The following is a 21705-nucleotide window of genomic DNA, read 5'->3' on the forward strand; positions in this document are numbered from 1 at the left end:
AGTACCAGTATTCTATGTTTCTATAAGTTACTTGGTTAAAAAAAAAAATAAATCAAATATGTCTCACCATTTTTTCCAGCAAATTTTTTGTTTCTCTGCATCTGTTCTCCACTTTTGAGTCTGGTTGAATGCATATTCTTCCCTTTACCTTTAATCATTAAAGCAGGATCCTGCATTCTTGAAACATAAAGGTGTTCTTAAAATTACTATCATGTTCTCTACAACAATTCATAGAGAATCATACTAAATTTTTACTCAATTTTTAAAACTGAAAGGTATTTTACTGAGCTGCTATCAAAGAGCATGGCAGTTTATTTTTTTTTTTAAGATTTTATTTATTTATTTGAGAGTACTGAGTACTGAGGAAGAGGAAGAGGGAGAAGCACACTCCCCACTGGGCAGAGAGCCAGATGTGGGACTCAATCCCAGGACCTTGGGGATCATGACCTGAGCCAAAGACAGACGCTTAACCAACTGAGCCACCCAGGGACCCAAAGAGCATGGCAGTTTAAAATATGGAGATGGCTCCTGAGTAAACTGCAGATAATTCTATGACAGGCATGCCAGTTTTTGTGGCTTCTAGCCTTTTCTTTGTGCCATCTGTGGGTTTCTCTCCTTCAGAAGCAGTCATCTACAAGTATTCTGAGTCTCTTGCCCCTCACTCCCTAAGCTGGCATGCCATTATCTAATCACCTTCTAGGGAAAAAGACAGGCTCTTTGCAAGAAAACAGGACTTGCCATGTGGGATTACACTGATCAAAAACTGCAAAATAGTGGAATAAAGAATAAAAACAGACACATAGCTGAATGGAATACTGTAGAGCTAGGAAATAAACCAATGTATATATGGTCAATTAACTTAAAATAAAGGAACCAAAAATATACAATGGGGAAAGGACAATCTTTTCAATAAATGATGTTTGGGAAACTGGATAGCCACATGTAAAACAATTAGACTGAGCATTGATCTTACATCATACACAAAAAATCAATTCAAAATGCATTAAAGAAAGACTTCATTCATTGTAAGACCTGAAACCATAAAACTCGTAGGAAAAAACACAGGGGGTAAGCACCTTGACACTGGTCTGGGCAATGATTTTTTGGATTTGGCACCAGAAGCAAAGGCAACAAAAGCAAAAATGAACAACTAGAGCTATATCAAACTAAAAAGTTTCTGCACAGAAAAGGACACCATCAACAAAATAAAAAGGCAACCTACTGAATGGGAGAAAATATTTGCAAATCATATATCTAATAAGGGGTTAATATTCAAAATATATAAGAAACCCATACAACTCAATAACAAATGAGCAAACAATCCAATTAAAAAATGGAAGAGGAACTGAAAAGATATTTTTCCAAAGAAGACATCCAAATGGCCAATAGGTACAGGAAAAGGTGCTGAACATCACTAACCAGCAGGAAAATGCAAATAAAAACCACAGTAAGGTATCACCTCATACATGTTGTAATGGGTATCATTAAAAAGACAAGAAATAACAAGTGTTGCTGAGGATGTGAAGAAAAAGGAACCCCTGTGCATTGCTGGTGAGAATGTAAACTGGTGAGGGCACTATGGAAAACCGTATAAAGAAAGGGTCCTCACAAAATCAAAAATAGAACTACCATATGATACAGCATTTCCACTTCTGGATATTTATCCAAAGGAAATAAAATTACTATCTTGAAAAAAATCTGCACCCGTGTCCACTGCAGCTTTATTTACAATAGCCAGGACATGGAAACAACTTAAGTATCCATTGATGGATAAATGGATAAGGAAAATTGGTGTATATATATACACACACACATACACACACATATACATACATACACACACAATGGAGTATTATTCAGAATAGCCATAGAAAAGGAAATCCTGCTATCTGTGACAATGTGAAAGGACCTAAAGGGCATTATGCTAAGTGAAATAAGTCAGACAGAGAAAGACAAATACTGTATGATCTCACTTATATGTGGAATCAAAAAAACAAAAAACAAACAAAAAACCCAAACTCATGGATACAGAGAACAGACTTGTGGTTTCCAGAAGCAGGGGGGTGGGGAGTGGGTGAAATGGGTGAAAGTGATCAAAAAGTACAGACTTCCATTTATAAGATAAATAAGTCCGGGGATGGGACGTACAGCACGGTAACTGTAGTTAACAATACCGTATTGCACAGTTGAAAATTGTTGAGAGAGTAAATCTTAGAAATTCTCATGACAAGAAAAGAAAATTCTGTAACTGTGTGATGATGGATGCTAACTAACTTAATTTAAAAAAGAAAGAATGGAAATTAGCATTAGGCTGAAATCCAACAAATCTCCCTTTACTCTGTCTTTTTTTAAAAAAAAGTAGAAGAATTTTCTGGGTTAAAAAAAAATAACTGTACAGTAAATAAGGCAACAACACTAAAAAATAAAGTTCTTCACTTAGGGGTAACTGTATATTGACTCTAGTGTCCCAAGCATAGAATTATCTATAAAGTCTGTAGCATATCTAGAGAGAGAGATATAATTTGGGAGTATACCTGAAATTCTTAGTTGAAGAGTTATTATTTGTTTGATTCTCACTGACAAGTATCTTTGGTAAAATCTTTTTTGGCATCTTATACTTGTCATCTGTGTGCTTTTCATTTCTGCCTGCTCTCAGTCTGGACGATCTCCTTAACACACATGGAGGGTCCTCGTCAGACTTATTTTCCACCGAATTTGAATTACCCTTATTATTTAGTGGATCACAAGAGGTGACACTTTGATGAACCAACGTTTGCAGCCCAGATAGACTTGGATCTTCTAGAGTCTGTAATAAGATGTAAATACACAAATAATTTTAACAATGCAAAAGATTTAAAATGAGAAGAAATTAAGTTTTATCTTGTCCTTTGATTATACAAAAATGCCTCTTATAAGATGAAAGTACAAAAATCCACAGGCCACATAATAAAAATTTAATAATATAATAATAATAATATAATAAAATAAAATATAATAATATAATTAAAAGCCTCAGACGAGAAGAGCGTAAGTAAAAATTATTCTTATCAATATTCATCCTTAAAATTCAAGGGCAAAACTAAGGTTACTCTGGATGCTTTAACTTCACAGGAAATAGGCAGCAAAAAATGACATACAAAAACAGTAGAAACGTCATACTAGACCAGATCAATGCTCTGTTCAGCCCAGTGTTTGTTGTTTGACAGCAGGGAGTAATATTTTGTGAGACAAGGTTGTACATAACTTCTATTACATTGATTTTAAAAGGTTACCAGTATATCATGAATGGCTCTAACTTCCCCTTAATAATCCATTATAGATTTAACTTTCATGAAGATATATGTTTTTACACATATCATGTAAACCTTTCTTGAGCTTATTTATATATCCAGCTTGCAAAGCTTTTTAGCATAACAAGTTCCATATTTTTATTATGGCTGAGTAAAAGGGTATTTAATTTGTTCTAAATCCATCTCTTTTTTACTTTTTACTTTACCTCTCTTTTTTTTGAACACTTGCTAAATTCATGCTCACTCTATTAATACCAACCAATTATAATCTCCTACATTTTACTTATATTACCTCTTTTCAGATTAGAATACTGGAATGTTTAATTTAATCTTCATACCCTATCCCCATGATTAGTTTTTCTTTTTCTGGATTTTTTAAATTTTATTATGTCTGTTTTGAGATGTTTTCTATGAGAATTGCATGCAGTATTATGCCAGGTATGTATTTTGCAACATGTGCTTAGTAATGTGTTATTCAAATTGTCCCAGGGATGTTCATAAAAGTTACCTGGTAATAGCCAAAAGAAAGAAAATAATTCAAATGACCATCATTAGTGAATTAGTTAAGTAAATTATATTTATATATGTACACACACACGCGCACACACACACACAAAATATCCATATAGTCGAATAGTATTTAGCAAGTAAAAAGATTTTAGTATGCTACATTCACTGACAAAGATAACCAAGATGTATTATTAAATTTAAAAAACAAGCTGCAAAATGTCAACTATACTTTCATAAAAAATATTTTAAAAAGTTGCAAAGCATTATGTATAACATAGTCTCATTTATATAAAATAAACTTACATAGAATATGCATAGAAGAAACTGGAGACAGATACACCAAATTGTTAATGGTGATTATCTCTGAAATGTGGAATTGTGAGGGACTTTTTTTATTATATTATTATGTGTATTGCTGTAATGTTTGATTTTTTTTTATAATGAGGGTGTATTACTATTGTAATCAGGAAAAAAAATAAGATTCCTTTAAAAAGGAAAAAAACCTGTTAACGTAAAAAAGAGACTTGGCTAGTGGTAGCCCACTGCACGGTCTCCAGGCATAATACTGCAGGAATTCCAAACCGCAGGAACTGTGCTACTTGATAGTAGCCTCAGACATTGATTGCAAAGTTCTGCTGAAGCCAGGCATAACTTTTTCCCTCTCCTGGCAGCCCAACCGCATATATTCTATCCTCAACTAGAAATTAATGTGGGATATCTACCTCTCTACTCTGCACCCAGGTAGGCATAGTGATTTTCTGAGCTAACAGGAAAAAATCTGGTAGATAATTATTTCCTTCCTATATACAAGCAATCTAATAATAAGTCTCAGGTCTTTGATGAGAAACTTCTCTACTTCAACACTTAAATCCCTTGAAAACTCTACCCCTGGAATCTCTAGAAAGATCAGTTTATGCTTCAAATTCAAAAAGCATCTTCTGAGTGTTGATATTTGGGAAGAGGATTTGAATTTTTTTTTTTTTAATTTAAAGATTTTATTTATTTATTTGACACAGAGAGAGAGACAGTGGGAGAGGGAACACAAGCAGGGGGAAGGGGAGAGGGAGAAGCAGGCCTCCCGCGGAGCAGGGAGCCCAATGTGGGGCTCTATCCCAGGACCCTGGGATCATGACCTGAGCCGAAGGCAGACGCTTAACAACTGAGCCACCCAGGTGCCCCAAGAGGATCTGAATTTAAAATAAAGTATATGGGCAATGAAGACTTGGTAAAGGTCACTATAAAAGGCAAAATCATAGGCTCACACTTGCACTTACATGCTGCAGTGAAAGATGCTTGTCCTGCAGCTCCCCTAACTTGGAATCTTGTTCAAAGAGTGGAGCAGAACAAAGAGACTCAAAATTCACCTCTGCTATTTGTGTACAATCTTCAGTGGTCTGAGACTTCTTGGGCTCCACTCCAGAATATTCATTTCCAGCCCTGAGACTGCTGCCTCCCTCTTCTCCATGACAGACGGGTCCCACGTCGCCCTCTGATAATGTGTTTAGGACTGCTAACAACTCAGTTGGCAATGCATCATCCTTTGTGTTTTCTAGTAAATCTTTGTGACATGTCAAAGATACTGATATGGAACTTGGAGAGTTGCTCAATGGGTTAGCCAACTCTTTAGGTTCAAAATCACTCATTATTTCCAACAGTCTTTCCTCCTGAGTGATTTCTGGTGATGTGAGTAACCTTTCTAAGGCAGACACAAAAGTTTTAAGAGAACTTTCTTCATCCTTGGTTTCTTCAGAATTCATGGTCAATGTGGCTTCCTTTCCAGACTCAGAAAAGTTGTTTGGTACTGCTAAGATCTTCTCTGGCTCTAGTAATGGTTTCTCCTTTACAACCACCACATCAGATACTTTAGTAGTAGTACCTGAGAGAAAGCTAATTTCAGGAGAGTCTCTGTCTGTGCTTAGTTCCTGTGTAGAAACAGAAATTCCGTCATTACAGCATATGCCAAAATTAAAATTAAAACTTCATAGTTTTCTAGTTTATCATCTAGGTAAATTACTACTAACAAGTTTTATCAGTTTTCTTCCCCTTCCATAAATAAAAATACTCTACTAATCTCCTATACCAAATTACTAATGACTCTGAATACATGGCTAAACATTCACAGAGGACCAAGAGTAAAATTGGCTGCGTCATAATTATAGATGCCAATTATCTATTCAGCTAAGTTTAAATTATTTGTGCAAAGAGAAGAGATAGAGTGGCATGAATAGTTAAATTAGTAGCTCATCTCAAAACTCCACTGCAGTTAATGACTGTAAAATTATCCCTTGCCTAAAATCACTACTAGGGTGCCTGGGTGGCTCAGTCGGTTAAGCATCCAACTCTTGATCTCAGTTCATGTCTTCATCTCAGGGTCATGAGTTCAAGTCCTGCATTGTGCTGGGTGCACAGTCTACTTAAAACTAACTAAATAAATTAATTATATTTAAAAATCACTATTGAACTTTATAAAAATCATTAATCAAGAATAAAATTGGTGTAGTTTCACCTTCTTTTTATTCCCCACCTCTGTATCACGATGTAACTATGAAGTGAAAAGGCCAAAGGAAAGAAGATCAGAGGGGAAAAAGAAGAAAAATAAAGACACAGCTCTATGTAAATATTACGGGCCTTAGCTATAAATCAATGGTTCTGCATTATGGTTAATTTAAACACATAACACAAAACTTGTACTTCTACATGATTATTACTTTTCAAAGACATCATCTTAACAGGTTATATATACCTGTTCTTATAATTTTCCAATGCTCAAGATATTATTAGACCTCCTCTTTTGAAATTGCTTTCAAAAACCATTTATAAGCCATTCAAAAAAGTCTCAATACTTTGAAGACACTGAACATTTTTTTTTTTTTTTTACCATTAAAAACTGTTAATGTGCCAGGCACCTGGGTGGCCTAGGTGGTTATGTGTCCAACTCTTGGTTTTGGCTCGGGTCGTGAGATCAAGCCCTGAATTGGGCTCTGTGTTCAGTGGAGTCTGCTTGGATATTCTCTCCCTCTGCCCTTTCCCCTACTTGTGCACGTGTGTGCGTGTGCTCTCTCTCAAATAAATAAAATCTTAAAAAAAAAAAACAACCCTGTTAATTTGCTTGACCTTAAATAATAGAATGGGTTTCAATGACTTTTGGCTATTTCTAAAAATCAAATCCATCTTCCATTGACACACCATTCTGACACAATGCACTGTAATCTGTAAGCTCTCTGGTATTCTGATTTGATTTGAATAAGAGAAATGAAAACCATTTTATTCTACCCTTCCTTTCCACCTGCCACCATTTATCTTCTCTATATGTAGCATACAAAGCTTAAGAAGATATATTTATTAGTAATGTAAAATATAATTTGCTCAGAAAGATAAAAGGAATTTAGAAAAAATTAGAGAACCAGAATCTATCCATTCTTTAAGTCACAGTCCTCCTATTTGAAGAACTTATATCTACTAAATTCAAGGCCATAGATGTAATAAGGTATATACATTGGACTCTGCCCTAAAGGAACTTAATTTCTAAATGAAGACTGAAGGTATAAATACATAAAACATTAAATAAATATAAATAATGTCAAAAACACTGTATGAACTCAAATGAATGGCATAAACAAAAGAGCCCAGTGTGTTACAAGAAGTTTTCTGGGGAGGGGGAAACAGGAAGCAGTGGAGGGTTTTCATGATTGCTAAAAAAAATGTTTGGTTAAACAAAGTTAACCAGGTTTCTTTACCACAAGACTTCTCAGAACATGTGCATTAAAATCTCTGAGAAGACTTTAAAATATAGTAATCTCCAAACTTCTTTGTTCACAAAGATCCTTTTTCTCAGAAGATCTATTAATGTCATAGGATGCAAATGATTGAGAAATACTAATATAGTCAGTGAATAATGATTGTTTAAGAGGGAACAATTACTTTGGTCAAGATCACCAGTCATCTGAGATAGATCTGCACAGGAAGAAGGACTTGAACCAGAAATTAAAGATCTGTGAAGGAGTTGAAGAAGGGAAAAATACATATTAAGCACCAAGGAGGTGCCAGACACCATGACCTATCATTGCTCTCAGTTCTCACAATAATCATGTGAAATGGGTATTGCAATTGGTATTTTACCCATGAAAATGGACTTTTGCCCTTGAAACACACACTTTCTGGTTCCATATTTTATGTTCTTTCCCTTGCTTTTTGGCTCCTGACTTGAACAAAGGCATGGAGGTGGTAATGCATAAGCTATAGTTGAGATAAAATAAGGTACAGGTATAGGTATGGTAGGGTTGACCTGGAGAGATCCTGGACTCCTTGCGTCTGTTGTGGGCAGAGTCCATTTCACAGTCTTCTAATTTCCCATAGCACCAAGCAGAAAGCAAAGCCAAAAGAAGCACTCAATATGTGGTTACTGAACAATATCTGGAAGATGGGAAAGCAGTATCTAGCAGGAAATATTAAAAGAACTGTGGTAACAGACAAACCAACAGAAGGCATTTTTGCTACATCATCTCAACAGTTTGATAATAAGTTATACACTTCTCTTCTAGATACACAATAAAAGACTAATGATACTAGATATGAAACACAGACCAAGGTACATTCTAAGGAAGATGGTGGAGCAGAAGGACCCTAAACTCACCTCATCCCACAGATATAACTAGATAACACTCACATTTGTGTAAATAATTCAGAAAATGACCCAAAGACTGGCAGAACAAACTCATAGCTAAATAAAGAGAAGAGGCCACAATGAAGAGGGTAGGAAGGGCAGAGATGCAGTGGGGAGCTAAACAGACCTGCAGGACCCTCCCTGGGAGGGAGGAACTCCACGTGGATAGAGAGAGGAGAGACATACTATCACCCTGAGCGGAAGCCTGCTGGGGAAGACAAATCCCTATAACATTTGGCTTTGAAAACCAAAGGGGTTAAATTTCATAAGTTGTTACAACCAGTGGAACTTAAAACCTAGAACTTTAAAAATCAGTGGGCTCGGCCAGGAGGATGAGAGGAAACAGTCCTCACTTAAAGAGACAGCACAAAAAAACAGCCTGCAGAGATACACCATAGAAGCAGCAGTTGGAAAAACACCTGGAGAATAGGGGAGGAAGATTTGTTTATTCATCTCAGAGCATGTGCTAGAGGTGCAGGGATCCTTGGGAGACTTCTCTAGAAACAAAGGAGCTGGCTGGCAGGTGCCATTTCACACCCTATCCACGCCCCAGTCTAAACACATGGCCATGTGGAGGAACCAGTGGGATGCAGACACTTGCTACCTAACTTGCTAACAACACACCTCCTGCTCCCGCAGATTTTGTGGGTCCACCCCCTCCAATAAGCTCTCTGTCAGAGCCCATCCAAAAAGGTACAGTAAGACTCCCAGTGTGTAAGCAGCCCCAACAGGGGCCAGCACCACTCCAAAGTGACTCTTGCCTCAGGGAGAAGGAAAGACAAACCACATAAACCAGTCCAAATGCAGCCCCAGCAGTGGGCTACGGGGAAACTGCTGATCTAACTGCAGGCACTGCCCACCAACAAAAGCTTCTAAGGAGACAACACAGGGAAAGCGCCCCGCAGTTTGGTGATTCTGCCTCTCTGGCAAATGCCTGGTCTGACTCAACTCAACCCCAAGATGGCTCCAAACTGGCCCACTAACAACACAGGGACCAAATTCTACCCACAAGAGATAAAGAGAGCCATTGCCAACAACTGGACTGAAGGAAAAGGTGGCTCTGCCACAATAGCAAGGTGAACACAACACACACAGAAGACGCCCCCGACGCACCAGGTTCTGGAGAACGCTGCACTGCAGGACACTACAGGAACTCTTCTTCGTAAAGCCACCACTTTCAAGAGCAGGAGATGTAGCTGACTTTCCTAACACATAGAAACAGATGCAGAGTTCGGACAAAATGAGGAGACAGAAGAATATGTCCCAAATGAAAGAACAAGACAAAATCACAGAAAGAGAGCCAAATGAAACAAAGGTAAGTAATGTACCTGAGAGAGAATTTAAATAACGGTCATAAAGATACTTGCTGGACCAGAGAAATGAGTGGAGGACCTCAGTAAGACCCTTAACAAAGAGATAGAAAACAGAAAGAAGAATCAGAGATTAAGAATTTCACTGAAATTAAAAATACACTTGATGGAATAAGTAGTAGACTACAAGAAGCAGAAGAATGGATTTGTGACCTGGAGGAAAGAGTAATGGAAAGAATCAAGCCACACAGGTGAGAGAAAAAAAAATACAAAATGAAAATAGATTCAGGGAACTCTGCAACACTCTCAAGCAGAATAACATTCATATTATAGGAATCCCAGAAGGAGAAGAGAGAGATATGGGAGCAGAAAATTTACTTGAACAAATAATAGCTGAAAGCTTCCTGAATCTAGGAAAGGAAACAGAAATCCAGATCCAGGAGGCATAGAGATCTGCCAACAAAATCAACCCAAGGAGGTACACACCAAGACATACAGTAATTAAAATGGCAAAAGTAGTGATAGAGAATTTTAAATGCAGCAAGAGAAAAGAAAATAGTTACAAACAAGGCTCGAGAAACAAGTTTCTATCATTCAGAAAAGGAGAAGAGAGAAAGAGTTTCCCAGACAAACAAAAGTTAAAGGAATTTATCACCACTAAACCAGTCCTACAAGAAATGTTAAAGGGAACTCTGAGTGGAAGCAAGAGACCATAAGGAAGAGTATCTGTAAAAATCAGTCAATGGTCTCACAAAATAAAAAGATGTAAAGTATGACCCCCTATACCTAAAACACAGGGGGAGAGGAATAAAGAATGGGTTCAAACTTAAGCAACCATCAACTTATATAAAGAAGATATTATATACAAACATAATGGTAACCACAAATCAGAAACCAGTAATAGATATATAAAAATAAAGAGAAAGGAATCCAAGTATATCACTAAAGAAAGCCAATCAATTGTGAGAGAAGAGAGCAAGAGAAGGAACAAAGAACTACAAAAACAACCATAAAACAATAACAAAATGGAAATAAATACATATCTATTAATAATTACTTTGAATGTAAATGGACTAAAACATTTATCAAAAAACAGAGGGTGTCAGAATGGATAAAAACAAACTAGACCCATCTATATGCTGCCTATAAGAGACTTGTTTCAGACCTAAAGACACATGCAGATTGAAAGTGAAGGGATGGAGAAGCATTTATCACACAAATGGATATGAACAAAAATCCAGGGTAACGATACAATGGACAAAATAGACTTTATTTTTTTTTTTTACAAGTGGAGTTTCATTGTCCTTTTATTTGAATAGCTCATAAAAAAACTTTTTTAATTTAAAATCAGTTAATTAACATATAGTGTATTATTAGTTTCAGAGGCAGAGTTGAGTGATTCATCAGTTCCATATAACACCCAGTGCTCATCACATCATATGCCCTCCTTAATGCCCATCACCCAGTTACCCCATTCCCCCACCCACCTCCCCTCCAGCAACCTTCAGTTTGTTTCCTATGATTAAGAGTCTCCTATGGTTTGTCTCCGTCTCTGGTTTCATCTTGTTTTATTTTTCCCTCCTTTCCTCTATGCTCCTGTTTTGTTTCTTAAATCCCACATATGAGTGAAATCATAACTGTCTTTCTCTTGACTTATTTCACTTAGCATAATAACCTCTAGTTCCAACCACATCATTGCAAATATACAATGGAATATTACTCAGCCATCACATTTAGGTTCTTAATTTTTAGTTTATTTTTGTGTGTGGTTTAAGAAAGTGGTCCAGTTTCATTCTTTTGCAGGTAGCTGTTCAGTTTCCCAACACCACTTGCTGAAATGACTTTTTCCCTTCCATATTCTTGCCTTCTTTGTGAAAGATTAACTGACCATATAAACGAGGATTTATTTCTGGGCTCTCTGTTCTGTTCCATTGATCTATGTTTCTGTTTTTGTGCCAGTACCATACTGTTCTGATTATGACAGATTTATAGTATAACTTGAAATCTGGGATTGTGATACTTCCAGCTTTTTCTTTTTCAAGATTGCTTTTGGCTATTTGGGATCTTTTGTGGTTCCATACAAATTTTAGGATCGTTTTTTTCTAGTTCTGTGGAAAATGTTGTCGGTATTTTGATAGGGATTGCATTAAATATGTAGGTTGCTTTCGGGTAGTATGGACATTTTAACAATATTCTTCTTATCCATCAGTGTTGAATATCTTTCCATTTGTTTGTCTTCAATTTATCATTGTTTTATAGTTTTCAGAGTATAAGTCTTTCACCTCCTTGGTTAGGCTTATTCCTAGGTATTTTATTGTTTTGGGTGTAGTTGTAAATGGGAATTTTTTAAAATTTCTCTTTCTGCTGCTTCATTATTAGTGTATGGAATGCAACAGATTTCTGTATGTTGATATTGTATCCTACCACCTTACTGAATTTATTTATCAGTTCTAGTAGTTTTTGGGTAAAGTCTTTAGGATTTTCTAAATATAGTATCATGCCATCTGAAAATAGTGAAAGTTCTACTTCTTCCTCACAATTTAGATGCCTTTTACTCCTTTTTGTTGTCTGATTGCTGAGGCTAGGACTTCCACTACTATGTTGAATAAATGTGGTGAGAATGGACATCCTTGCCCTGTTCCTAACCCTAGGGAAAAAGCTCTCAGTTTTTCCTCATTGAGTATGATGTCAGCTATGGGTCTTCATATAAAGGTTTTATTATTGAGGTATGTTCCCTCCAAACCTACTTTGTTGAGGGTTTTTATCATGAACGGATGTTTGTTGGGTTTGGCCAGCAAACCCTGAGACGGCAAATGAAAAGATTACTCCAGACACCAAAGTAGGAGAAAGGAGAGGGTGAGGGGACAGACACTCTAATGGCGAAAGGTCTCGAGCCAAGCTCTGTCTCCACTTTTATTGTGAATTTTATCAATACACCACATGCAAGAGAAAAACAAGAAGGAAAGTGTAGCCTTAATGATCAGGACAATAATATATGGGGCAGCATGTGGTAGGAGCAGTGCTCGTGACATATGTGCAAGGCAAGGAGTTCATGAAGTACGTGACCACTACAGGTACCTGTATTTCTTCAAAATTTAAACATTTTCTCCCTAGATGAGAACCTTGAGCCACAGTAGAATCTGGCCGCTTTCAGCCAAGAAACTCCAAAGGACGCCCAGCATTCTGGGCACTCCTCCTTTGCTTTTCAATTAGTCTCATCCAGGGAGGTATATACAAGTCAGATTTTATCTATCCAGGCACTGTGAATCCCCACAGTACTCTGTCAAATGCTTTTTCTGCATCTACTGAAATGTTCATATGGTTTTTACCCTTTTTCTTGTTGAAGTAATGTATTATGTTGATTGTTTTGTGAATATTGAACCACCCTTGCATCCTGGGAATAAAGCCCACTTGATTGTGGTGAATGATTTTTTAATGTATTGTTAGGTTCTGTTTGCTAATATTTTGTTGAGGACTTTTGCATCTAAGTTCATCAAAGATACTGGCCTGTCGTACTCTTTTGTTGTGGTGTCTTTTTCTGGTTTTGGTAACAGGGTAACAGTGGCCTCATAGGATGAATTTGGAAGCTTTCCCTCCTCTTCAATTTTTTAGAACAGTTTGAGAAGAATAAATATCAACTCTTTAAATTTGGTAGAATTCACTTGTGAAGCCATCTGGTTCTGGACATTCTGTTGTTGGGAGTTTTTCATTACTGATTCAATTTCATTGCTGGTAATCAGTCTGTTCAAATTTTCTATTTCTTTCTGATTCAGTTTTAGGAGATTATATGCTCTAGGAATTTATCTATTTCTTGTAGGTTGTCCAACTTGTTGGCATATAATTTTTCATAGTATTCTCTTACAATCCTTTGTATTTCTGTGGTGTTGGTTATTTCTCCTCTTCCATTTCTGATTTTCTTTATATGAATTCTCTCTCTCTCTCTCTCTGATGAGTTTGACTAAAGGTTTATCAATTTTGTTGATCTTTTCAAAGAACCAGCTCCTGGTTTTATTGATCTGCTCTATTATTTTTCTAGTTTCTATTTTGCCTATTTCTGTTCTAATCTTTATTATTTCTTTTCTTCTCCTGGTTTTGGGTTTTGTTTGTTCTTCTTTTTCTTGCTCCTTTAGGGGTAAGTTTAGGTTGTTTATTTGAGATTTTTCTTTCTTCTTGAGTTACACCTGTATTGCTATAAACTTCCCTCTTAGACTGCTTTTGCTGCATCCCAAACTTTTGAACTGTTGTGCTTTCATTTGTTTCCGTGTATTTTTCTTAAAGATTTATTTATTTATTTTAGGTGGGAGGAGAGGAACAGAGGGAGAAGGAGAGAGAAACTCTAAGCAGACTCCAAGCTCAGCATGGTGCCCAACATGGGGCTTGATCTCATGATCCGGAGATCATGACCTGAGCTGAAACCAAGAGTGGGATGACTAACCAACTGCGCCACCCAGGCGCCCCTCTCTCCATGTATCTTTTGATTTTCTCTTTGATTTTTTTGGTTGTTCCATTAATTGTTTGGTAGCATGTTTTTTAACTTCCATATTTCTGTGGTCTTACCATATTTTTTCTTGTGGTTGATGTTTAGTTTCATAGCATCATGGTCAGAAAAGATGCATGGTATGACTTTGACATTTTTTAATTTGTTGAGACTTGTTTTGTGGCCTAATATGTGAACTGTTCTAGAAAATGTTTCATGTACACTTGAAAACAATGTGTATCCTGCTGTTTTAGGATGGAATGTTCTGAATATTTCTGTTAGATCCACCTGGTTCAATGTTCCTTCTCAGCTACTGTTTGCTTGCTGATTTTTTGTTTGGACGATCTGTCCATCGATGTAAGTGGAGTGTTGAAGTTCCCTACTATTATTGTATTACTATTGATTACTTCCTTTATGTTTGTTATTAACTGCTTTATGTATCTGGGTGCTCCCTTGTTGGGTGTGTAAATATTTATAATTTGTTATATCTTCTTGTCGAATTGTTCCATTTATGATTATGTACTGTCTTTCCTAGTCTCTTGTTTTAATTTTTGTTTTAAAGTCTATTTTGTCCAATGTGTTCAAGCTGTATTACAAAGCTGTAAGCATCAAGACAGTATGGTACTGGCACAAAAACAGACACATAGATCAATGGAACAGAACAGAGAACCCAGAAATGGACCCTCAACTCCATGGTCAACTAATCTTCGACAAAACAGGAAAGAATATCCAATGGAGGGCGCCTGGGTGGCTCAGTCGGTTAAGCAACTGCCTTCGGCTCAGGTCATGATCCTGGAGTCCTGGGATCGAGTCCCGCATCGGGCTCCCTGCTCAGCGGGGAGTCTGCTTCTCCCTCTGACCCTCCCCCCTCTCATGCTCTATCTCATTCTCTCTCTCAAATAAATAAATAAAATCTTAAAAAAAAAAAAAAGAATATCCAATGGAAAAAAGACAGTCCCTTCAACAAATGGTGTTGGGAAAATTGGACAGCCACATGCAGAAGAATGAAATTAACCCATTTTCTTACACCATATGTAAAAATAAACTCAAAATGCATGAAAGACTTAAATGTGAGATAGGAATCCATCAAAATCCTAGAGGAGAACACAGGCAGCAACCTCTTTGACCCCAGCCAGAGCAACTTCTCGCTAGACACATCTCCAAAGGCAAGGGAAACAGAGGCGAAAATGAACTATTGGGACTTCATCAAGATAAAAAAGCTTTTTCACAGCAAAGGAAACAGTCGACAAAACCAGAAGACAACCTACAGAATGGGAGAAGATATTTGCAAATGTCTTATCAGATAAAGGGTTAGTACCCAAAATCTATAAAGAACTTACCAAACTCAACACCCAAAGAATAAATAATCCAATGAAGCAATGAGCAGAAGACATGAACAGACATTTCTCCAAAGAAGACCTACAAATGGCCAACAGATATATGAAAAAGTGCTCAACATCACTCAGCATCAGGGAAATACAAATCAAAACCACAATGAGATACCACCTCACACCAGTCAGAAGAGATAAAATCAAAACAGAAGAAACAAGTGTTGGCGAGGATGTAGGAAGAAAGGAACCCTCCTGCACTATTGGTGGGAATGCAAACTGGGGCAGCCACTCTGGAAAACAGGATGAAGGTTCCTCAAAAAATTAAAAACAGAACTACCATATGATCCACTAATCGCACTATTGGGCATTTACCCAAAGAATATGAAAACACTAATTTGAAAGGATATATGCATCCCTATGTTTATTGCAGCATTATTTACAATAGCCAAATTATGGAAGGAGCCCAAGTGTCCCCTGAAAGATGGATAAAGAAGAATAACAAGAATAACAAGAATAACAAGAATACACAAGAATATTATTTAGCCATAAAAAAGAATGAAATCTTGTTATTTCCAATAACATGCCTGGATCTAGAGAGAGTAATGCTAAGTGATATAAATTAGTCAGAGAAAAACAAATACCATTGATTTTACTCCTCTGTGGAATTTAAGAAACAAATAAAGAAAAAACAGACAAACCAAGAAAAAAAAAAAAAGACTATTAAATGGAGTATAAATGGAGTACTCTTAAATGGAGTACATGGTTATCACAGAGAGGAGGTGGATGGGGGGGTATACGTGAAATAGATGAAGAGAATTAAGAGTACACTTATCTTGATTAGCACTGAGTAATTTATAGAATTGTTGAATCACTGTTTTGTATACCTGAAAGTAATAAAACACTGCATGTTAACTATACTGGAATTAAAATACAAAAAAGAAACACAGATCAAGAAAGTACTATTTCATTAGAGATAGGGAAGAACAAATATTGGAAGGGGTTTTTAGACAGAATACATTTCTATCTACTGAAATGGTTTAGTCATATTCTCACCCAGGGAGAGAACCTAATGGGCTTGATACTTTAATCAATATAATTTTTATTTATTTATTTATTAAAGATTTTATTTATTTGACAGAGAGAGACATAGCAAGAGAGGGAACACAAGCAGGGGGAGTGGGAGAGGGAGAAGCAGGCTTCCAGCCGAGCAGGGAGCCTGACACGGGGCTCGATCCCAGGACCCTGGGATCATGACCTGAGCCGAAGGCAGACGCTTAACGACTGAGCCACCCAGGCGCCCCTCAATATAATTTTTAAATAAAATCTAAACACATGATCTGCAAAGGTAATGTCTGTTATATAGACCAACCTTATCTGGGTTTGGCAAAATTTCAGGATTTTCAGCCTCAGGCCCTAGAAGACAACAATTTTACTCCAGTTTTATCAAAGCACTAAAAACATACCTTCTCATTTAGCATTTCTTAATCAAAATAACTTGAAATGGTTCTCTCAGGCATTCATGTGATATATAAAATATTTTATAAATATTATATCTATTTATTGATATAAAAGTATCATTACAGTGGCAATAAATTTACAAAAAAAATCTTCCACTTCTTAAAAAAATACTTTACATGAAGATCGGTAAAATTATAATTATTTAGAATTAGTTTAGCTAAAAGCCTCTCACTATTTTGGCTGGGTTATTTTAAGTATGGGTTAATTACAGGAGGAAAAATCATACCTACTTTTTCAGGGTCATTATCTCCTCCATTATAGGTAATAGAATATAAATTAAAATCATGCTGTCAAGTTAGGCATGAAAAGGAACAACCCATGTAGGGGCCAAAAGGAATCAGGAGGTTGTCCTAAGTGACTGCCACTTTATCATCCCCTCCTCATCCTGCTCCCTCTGCAATTCATACCAAGAGAAGTTGAAGGATGATCAGGAAAAAAGACAGTTCTCCTATACCACTCCTCTTGCCTCCTACCTTCACCATTAAGGCCCAGGCAGTCTGACGTATTTAGGTAGGAATTTAGGGCTCACTGCTGTTTCAAGCATATGTTTGAGTCATTCTTTTGGTTTCCTTTGATTAGGCCATATCTAGAGCTACAGCATAAGTAATTATTTGCTGAACCTTAGTATGCATCCTCACAAGCAAGACAGGTTTTTCAGGGGAAAAAAATAAGCATAAATATGCTTACTGAGCTTTATATCGTACAAAAATCTGCTTTTTATTATTTTTGTTTTTATTTTGTTTTGCTTCACCTTTGCCATTTGATGATGATAAGCTACGAAAATCACCTAGGAGGGCTAACATCATGGTATTGCACACCCTCACAGGATGATGAGCAAAACATTAAGAATAAATAAGTTAAAAAAAAATTTTTTTTAAGATTTTATTTATTTATTTGACAGAGAGAAACACAGCAAGAAAGGGAAAACAAGCAGGGGGAGTGGGAGAGGGAGAAGCAGGCCTCCTGCAGAGCTGGGAGCCCAATGTGAGGCTCGATCACAGGACCCTGGATCATGACCTGAGCCGAAATAACAACTGAGCCACCCAGGCGCCCCTGGAATAAATAACTTCTTATCCTTGCATTAGAATCCTTTGTGCCAAGCAATGATGATAATATGTTCTACTACGTATATCTTGTTATTTAAAGTTTTATCTCTGATTGCTTAAAATTTAGTACAGATGAAAGAAACATTGTAATAGATACATCTTCAATATTCTTTTTTTTTTTAACTGTCAGATCCTTGGTGGGTTAGTTTAAAAAAAGAGAAGACGACTTCATCCTCCTTTCTCAATTGCAAAGAAAATCCTCAAAGCCATCTCTTCCTATATTTTTAATCACCTCATAATCAAAATGATCATTCTTTTATGCCAATAGTTGGTATTTTTAAAATTTGGTAAGTTGGTATTTATTATGCTAATTTGACTACTATATAAAAATAAACATATTTAAGGAATTCTCATTTTCTAACTACAAAATTTACTTAAAATAGTTTTTACAAATTAAAAAAATTTGGGGGGGGGGGGCGCCTGAGTGGCTCAGTTGGTTAAGCATCTGCCTTTGGCCCAGGTCATGATCCCAGAGTCCTGGGATTGAGGCCTGCGTCAGGCTTCCTGCTCAGTGGGGAGCCTGCTTCTCCTTCTGCCCGCTGCTCTCCCTGCTTGTGCGCACTCTCTCTCTCTCACTCCTGCTCTATCTCAAATAAATTTAAAAAAAACTTAAAAAAATTTTTTTGAGTTTTTGTCTACCCTTTAATAAATTATTAAAAGATTTTGTACATTTTCTACTTAACACCTGAAAGAGACAACATGCAGTAATAGTAGTATGTATGTATAAAAAATAATTCTAAGGGCGCCTGGGTGGCTCAGTCAGTTAAGCGTATGTTTTCTGCTCAGGTCATGATCAAAGGGTCCTGGGATCGAACCCCACCGTCAGTCTCCCTGCTCAGCGGGGAGTCTGCTCCGGACCTCTCTCTCTGCCCCTCCCCCACTGCTTGTGCTCTTTCTCTCTCTCAAAATACATACATACATACATAAAATTCTAAAGTACCAAATGAGAAGAAAATGCTCAGGAAAGCGGAATTTTAACTTATATACAATATACAACAATTACTAAAGATAATTTGTTTATTTTGACCATTCTACAATTTGGTTAGAATTACTCTTTGAATTGGGAGGAAGAAGATAGGATTGTATTAAAACAGAGTTAGCTAAACTAGTGAACAATTTAACAGTTTCCTTATATGTGATTTAACCTAAAATCTGGATGAAAATAAAACGAACTTTTGTTCCAAACACTCTGAAAGGAATGAAGGGAAGAGGGAGTATCAGAAGGAAAGGGGACTACCAATTCTATGGTGTAGTAACATCAGCTTTATGGCAGCAAGAAACACCACAAAGTTATAAAGGAACAGCCAGTTAAAGCATAAATAGGACTTAGGACTTAGAAGTTCAATAGGGTGGTGGTAAAAGTACAGAGATGCCAAAAGCATCATATGGCATTAATGGCTCCCAAAATGCCAAATGTCCTGCATTTCCCACACTTCTAACCTCCTACCCATTTGGCCTTTTGAGAGCCATTAATGCAAATAAATCCATATCTAACTAAGCTTTCTATTTTTAGGCAAAGACAAATTTACTTTATATGATTCTACCCATAAAAACATACCTTGAATGCTTTGGTGGTTCACTGAAAGTTCAGCCTGGGAAAATGACCTAGTGATCATTGGAAAACTTTTTTTATTCCTAAAAAATAAATCAATTATTTAATAAATAAATATAAATTTTGAAATGAAAACAAAAAACACTATTTCTCATTCAAATATAATTTAAGGGTTTTTTTCATTTAAAGGAATTTCGAAGTTGCATAATTTTTTTTTGCTCCATCCTTCCAATTACTTTTACAATTACTACAAATTTGTTAACATTTACATTTCAAGTGATTGCAAAAATGAAGGAACAAGCTGAAAAATTAATGGATGAAATTCAGGAGTGTAAACAAGATAACCTTAAGTTTAGGTGTGAAAGTCACTCTGGGATGACTGTGTATCAAATAAGGGTAGTGGGGGAGAAAAAACTGGTTCTGAATTATGTATCTTGGTCATCTAAATCCTTAAATACATTGAAAGTTTGTCATTATAGTTTTAGATGTAAGTGCAAGTCACTAATGAGAAAATTCTCAGGTATTATTTATCATTCTTGTATTTCACAGTAGGCAAAGAACATATATGAAATATTGATGGAAAGAGGTTGAAAGCAAAATAAGGGTCATGCCTAATCTGCAATTTTTATCATCTGCCTTGGGATAATTAAAAGTTGATTGAAGAAAAGCAGTCAGTTAACTACTTTTTTCCTCAATCCAATTTACTATATGCAAACGCAATCAAGATATCTCCCTTAAAAAAAAAAAAGGCTCTTGTTTCAGCTGTTTTAAGAGCAGTTTTTATATACCAGGTATAGCTACTTGAAGCCTAAGCAAGAATAATAAATTGAACACTCTCTCCTGTCTAAAAACAGAAGTGACCGTGCTCGCTCCGGCAGCACATATACTAAAATTGGAACGATACAGAGAAGATTAGCATGGCCCTTGTGCAAGGATGACACGCAAATTCATGAAGCGTTCCATATTTTTCTGATACGAGAAATTTGAGAAACAAGACAGAGGATCATAGGGGAAGGGAGGGAAAAATGAAGCAAGACGAAACCAGAGAGGGAGACAAACCATAAGAGACTCTTAATCTCAGGAAACAAACAGGGTTGCTGGAGTGGAGGGGGGTGGAAGGGGAAGGGATAGGGTGGCTGGGTGATGAACATTGGGGAGGGTATGTTGTGGTGAGCGCTGTGAATTGTGTAAGACTGATGAATCACAGACCTGTACCCCTGAAACAAATAATACATTATATGTTAATAAAAAAAAAAAACCCAGAAGTGATCAATATAAGCTACCTTGAAAATGGAAATGAATCTGCTCATATATATATATATATATATATATATATATATAACAATTTCTATGAGGCAAATAGAAAAGAATGCTGATTTTTTCCCTAAAATGCAATTCTTTGAGAAGAACGAGCTGATTTAAAACAAAACTGAATCATACTTTGAGTCAACAACAGAATTTTCCCCCTTAATTACAAGAGAATTTAAGACATAAGTCTGAAAATAGAGCAAACTCTTAACAAAATTGTTAAAAAATAGTTATTTATATTAGGCAAGAAAGCAAACAATGTACACAACTAACAGTAGAGGAATAGTTAAATGCATTATAGTACAGTCAAGTTATACAGTGAAATAGTGAGGCCATTAAAATTCATGTTTTTAAAAATATGACATGAGAAAATAATTATGATAAATTATTACTTAAGATTTTAAAATAGGATACAAAAAACTATCTGCAGAATGATTTAATTTCATAGAAAACATAAAGCTATATATAAAGCCTAAAATAAAATGTACGAAAATGCTAACAATGGTTCTCTCTGGGCACTGAGATTATGTATACTGTGTTTGTCTTCCCTAGTTTTCTTGTTTCCCCCATTTCTGTAGATGAACTTATAGTGCTGATCTATTCAGTAATAGGGTTATTTAAACACAGTGGTTCTCAAACT

The 21705-nt window shown here is 36.3% G+C and overlaps 1 protein-coding gene and 1 non-coding gene across 2 annotated transcripts in view; one reads left to right on the plus strand and one right to left on the minus strand.

Moving 5' to 3' along the window:
• ANKRD31 (ankyrin repeat domain 31) overlaps positions 1–21705 on the minus strand; it is a 142736-nt gene that overhangs the window by 95729 nt on the left and 25302 nt on the right. Inside the window, exons 5-9 of the mRNA XM_064596246.1 lie at positions 19764–19840; positions 16951–16994; positions 5075–5722; positions 2535–2806; positions 68–177 (exon numbers count right to left, since the gene is read on the minus strand). Of these exons, the coding sequence (XP_064452316.1) occupies positions 68–177; positions 2535–2806; positions 5075–5722; positions 16951–16994; positions 19764–19840 (1151 nt within the window). The remainder of the gene's footprint in view (positions 1–67; positions 178–2534; positions 2807–5074; positions 5723–16950; positions 16995–19763; positions 19841–21705) is intronic.
• Positions 20620–20726, plus strand: LOC123836307 (U6 spliceosomal RNA). Its single transcript, XR_006788935.1, has one exon. It is a non-coding gene; the product is annotated as a U6 spliceosomal RNA (small nuclear RNA).

The sequence above is a fragment of the Mirounga angustirostris genome, unplaced genomic scaffold (assembly GCF_029215605.1).
Source record: "Mirounga angustirostris isolate CCGP_5_RB_7025 unplaced genomic scaffold, mMirAng1.0.hap1 SCAF_7, whole genome shotgun sequence".
NCBI lineage: Eukaryota > Metazoa > Chordata > Mammalia > Carnivora > Phocidae > Mirounga > Mirounga angustirostris.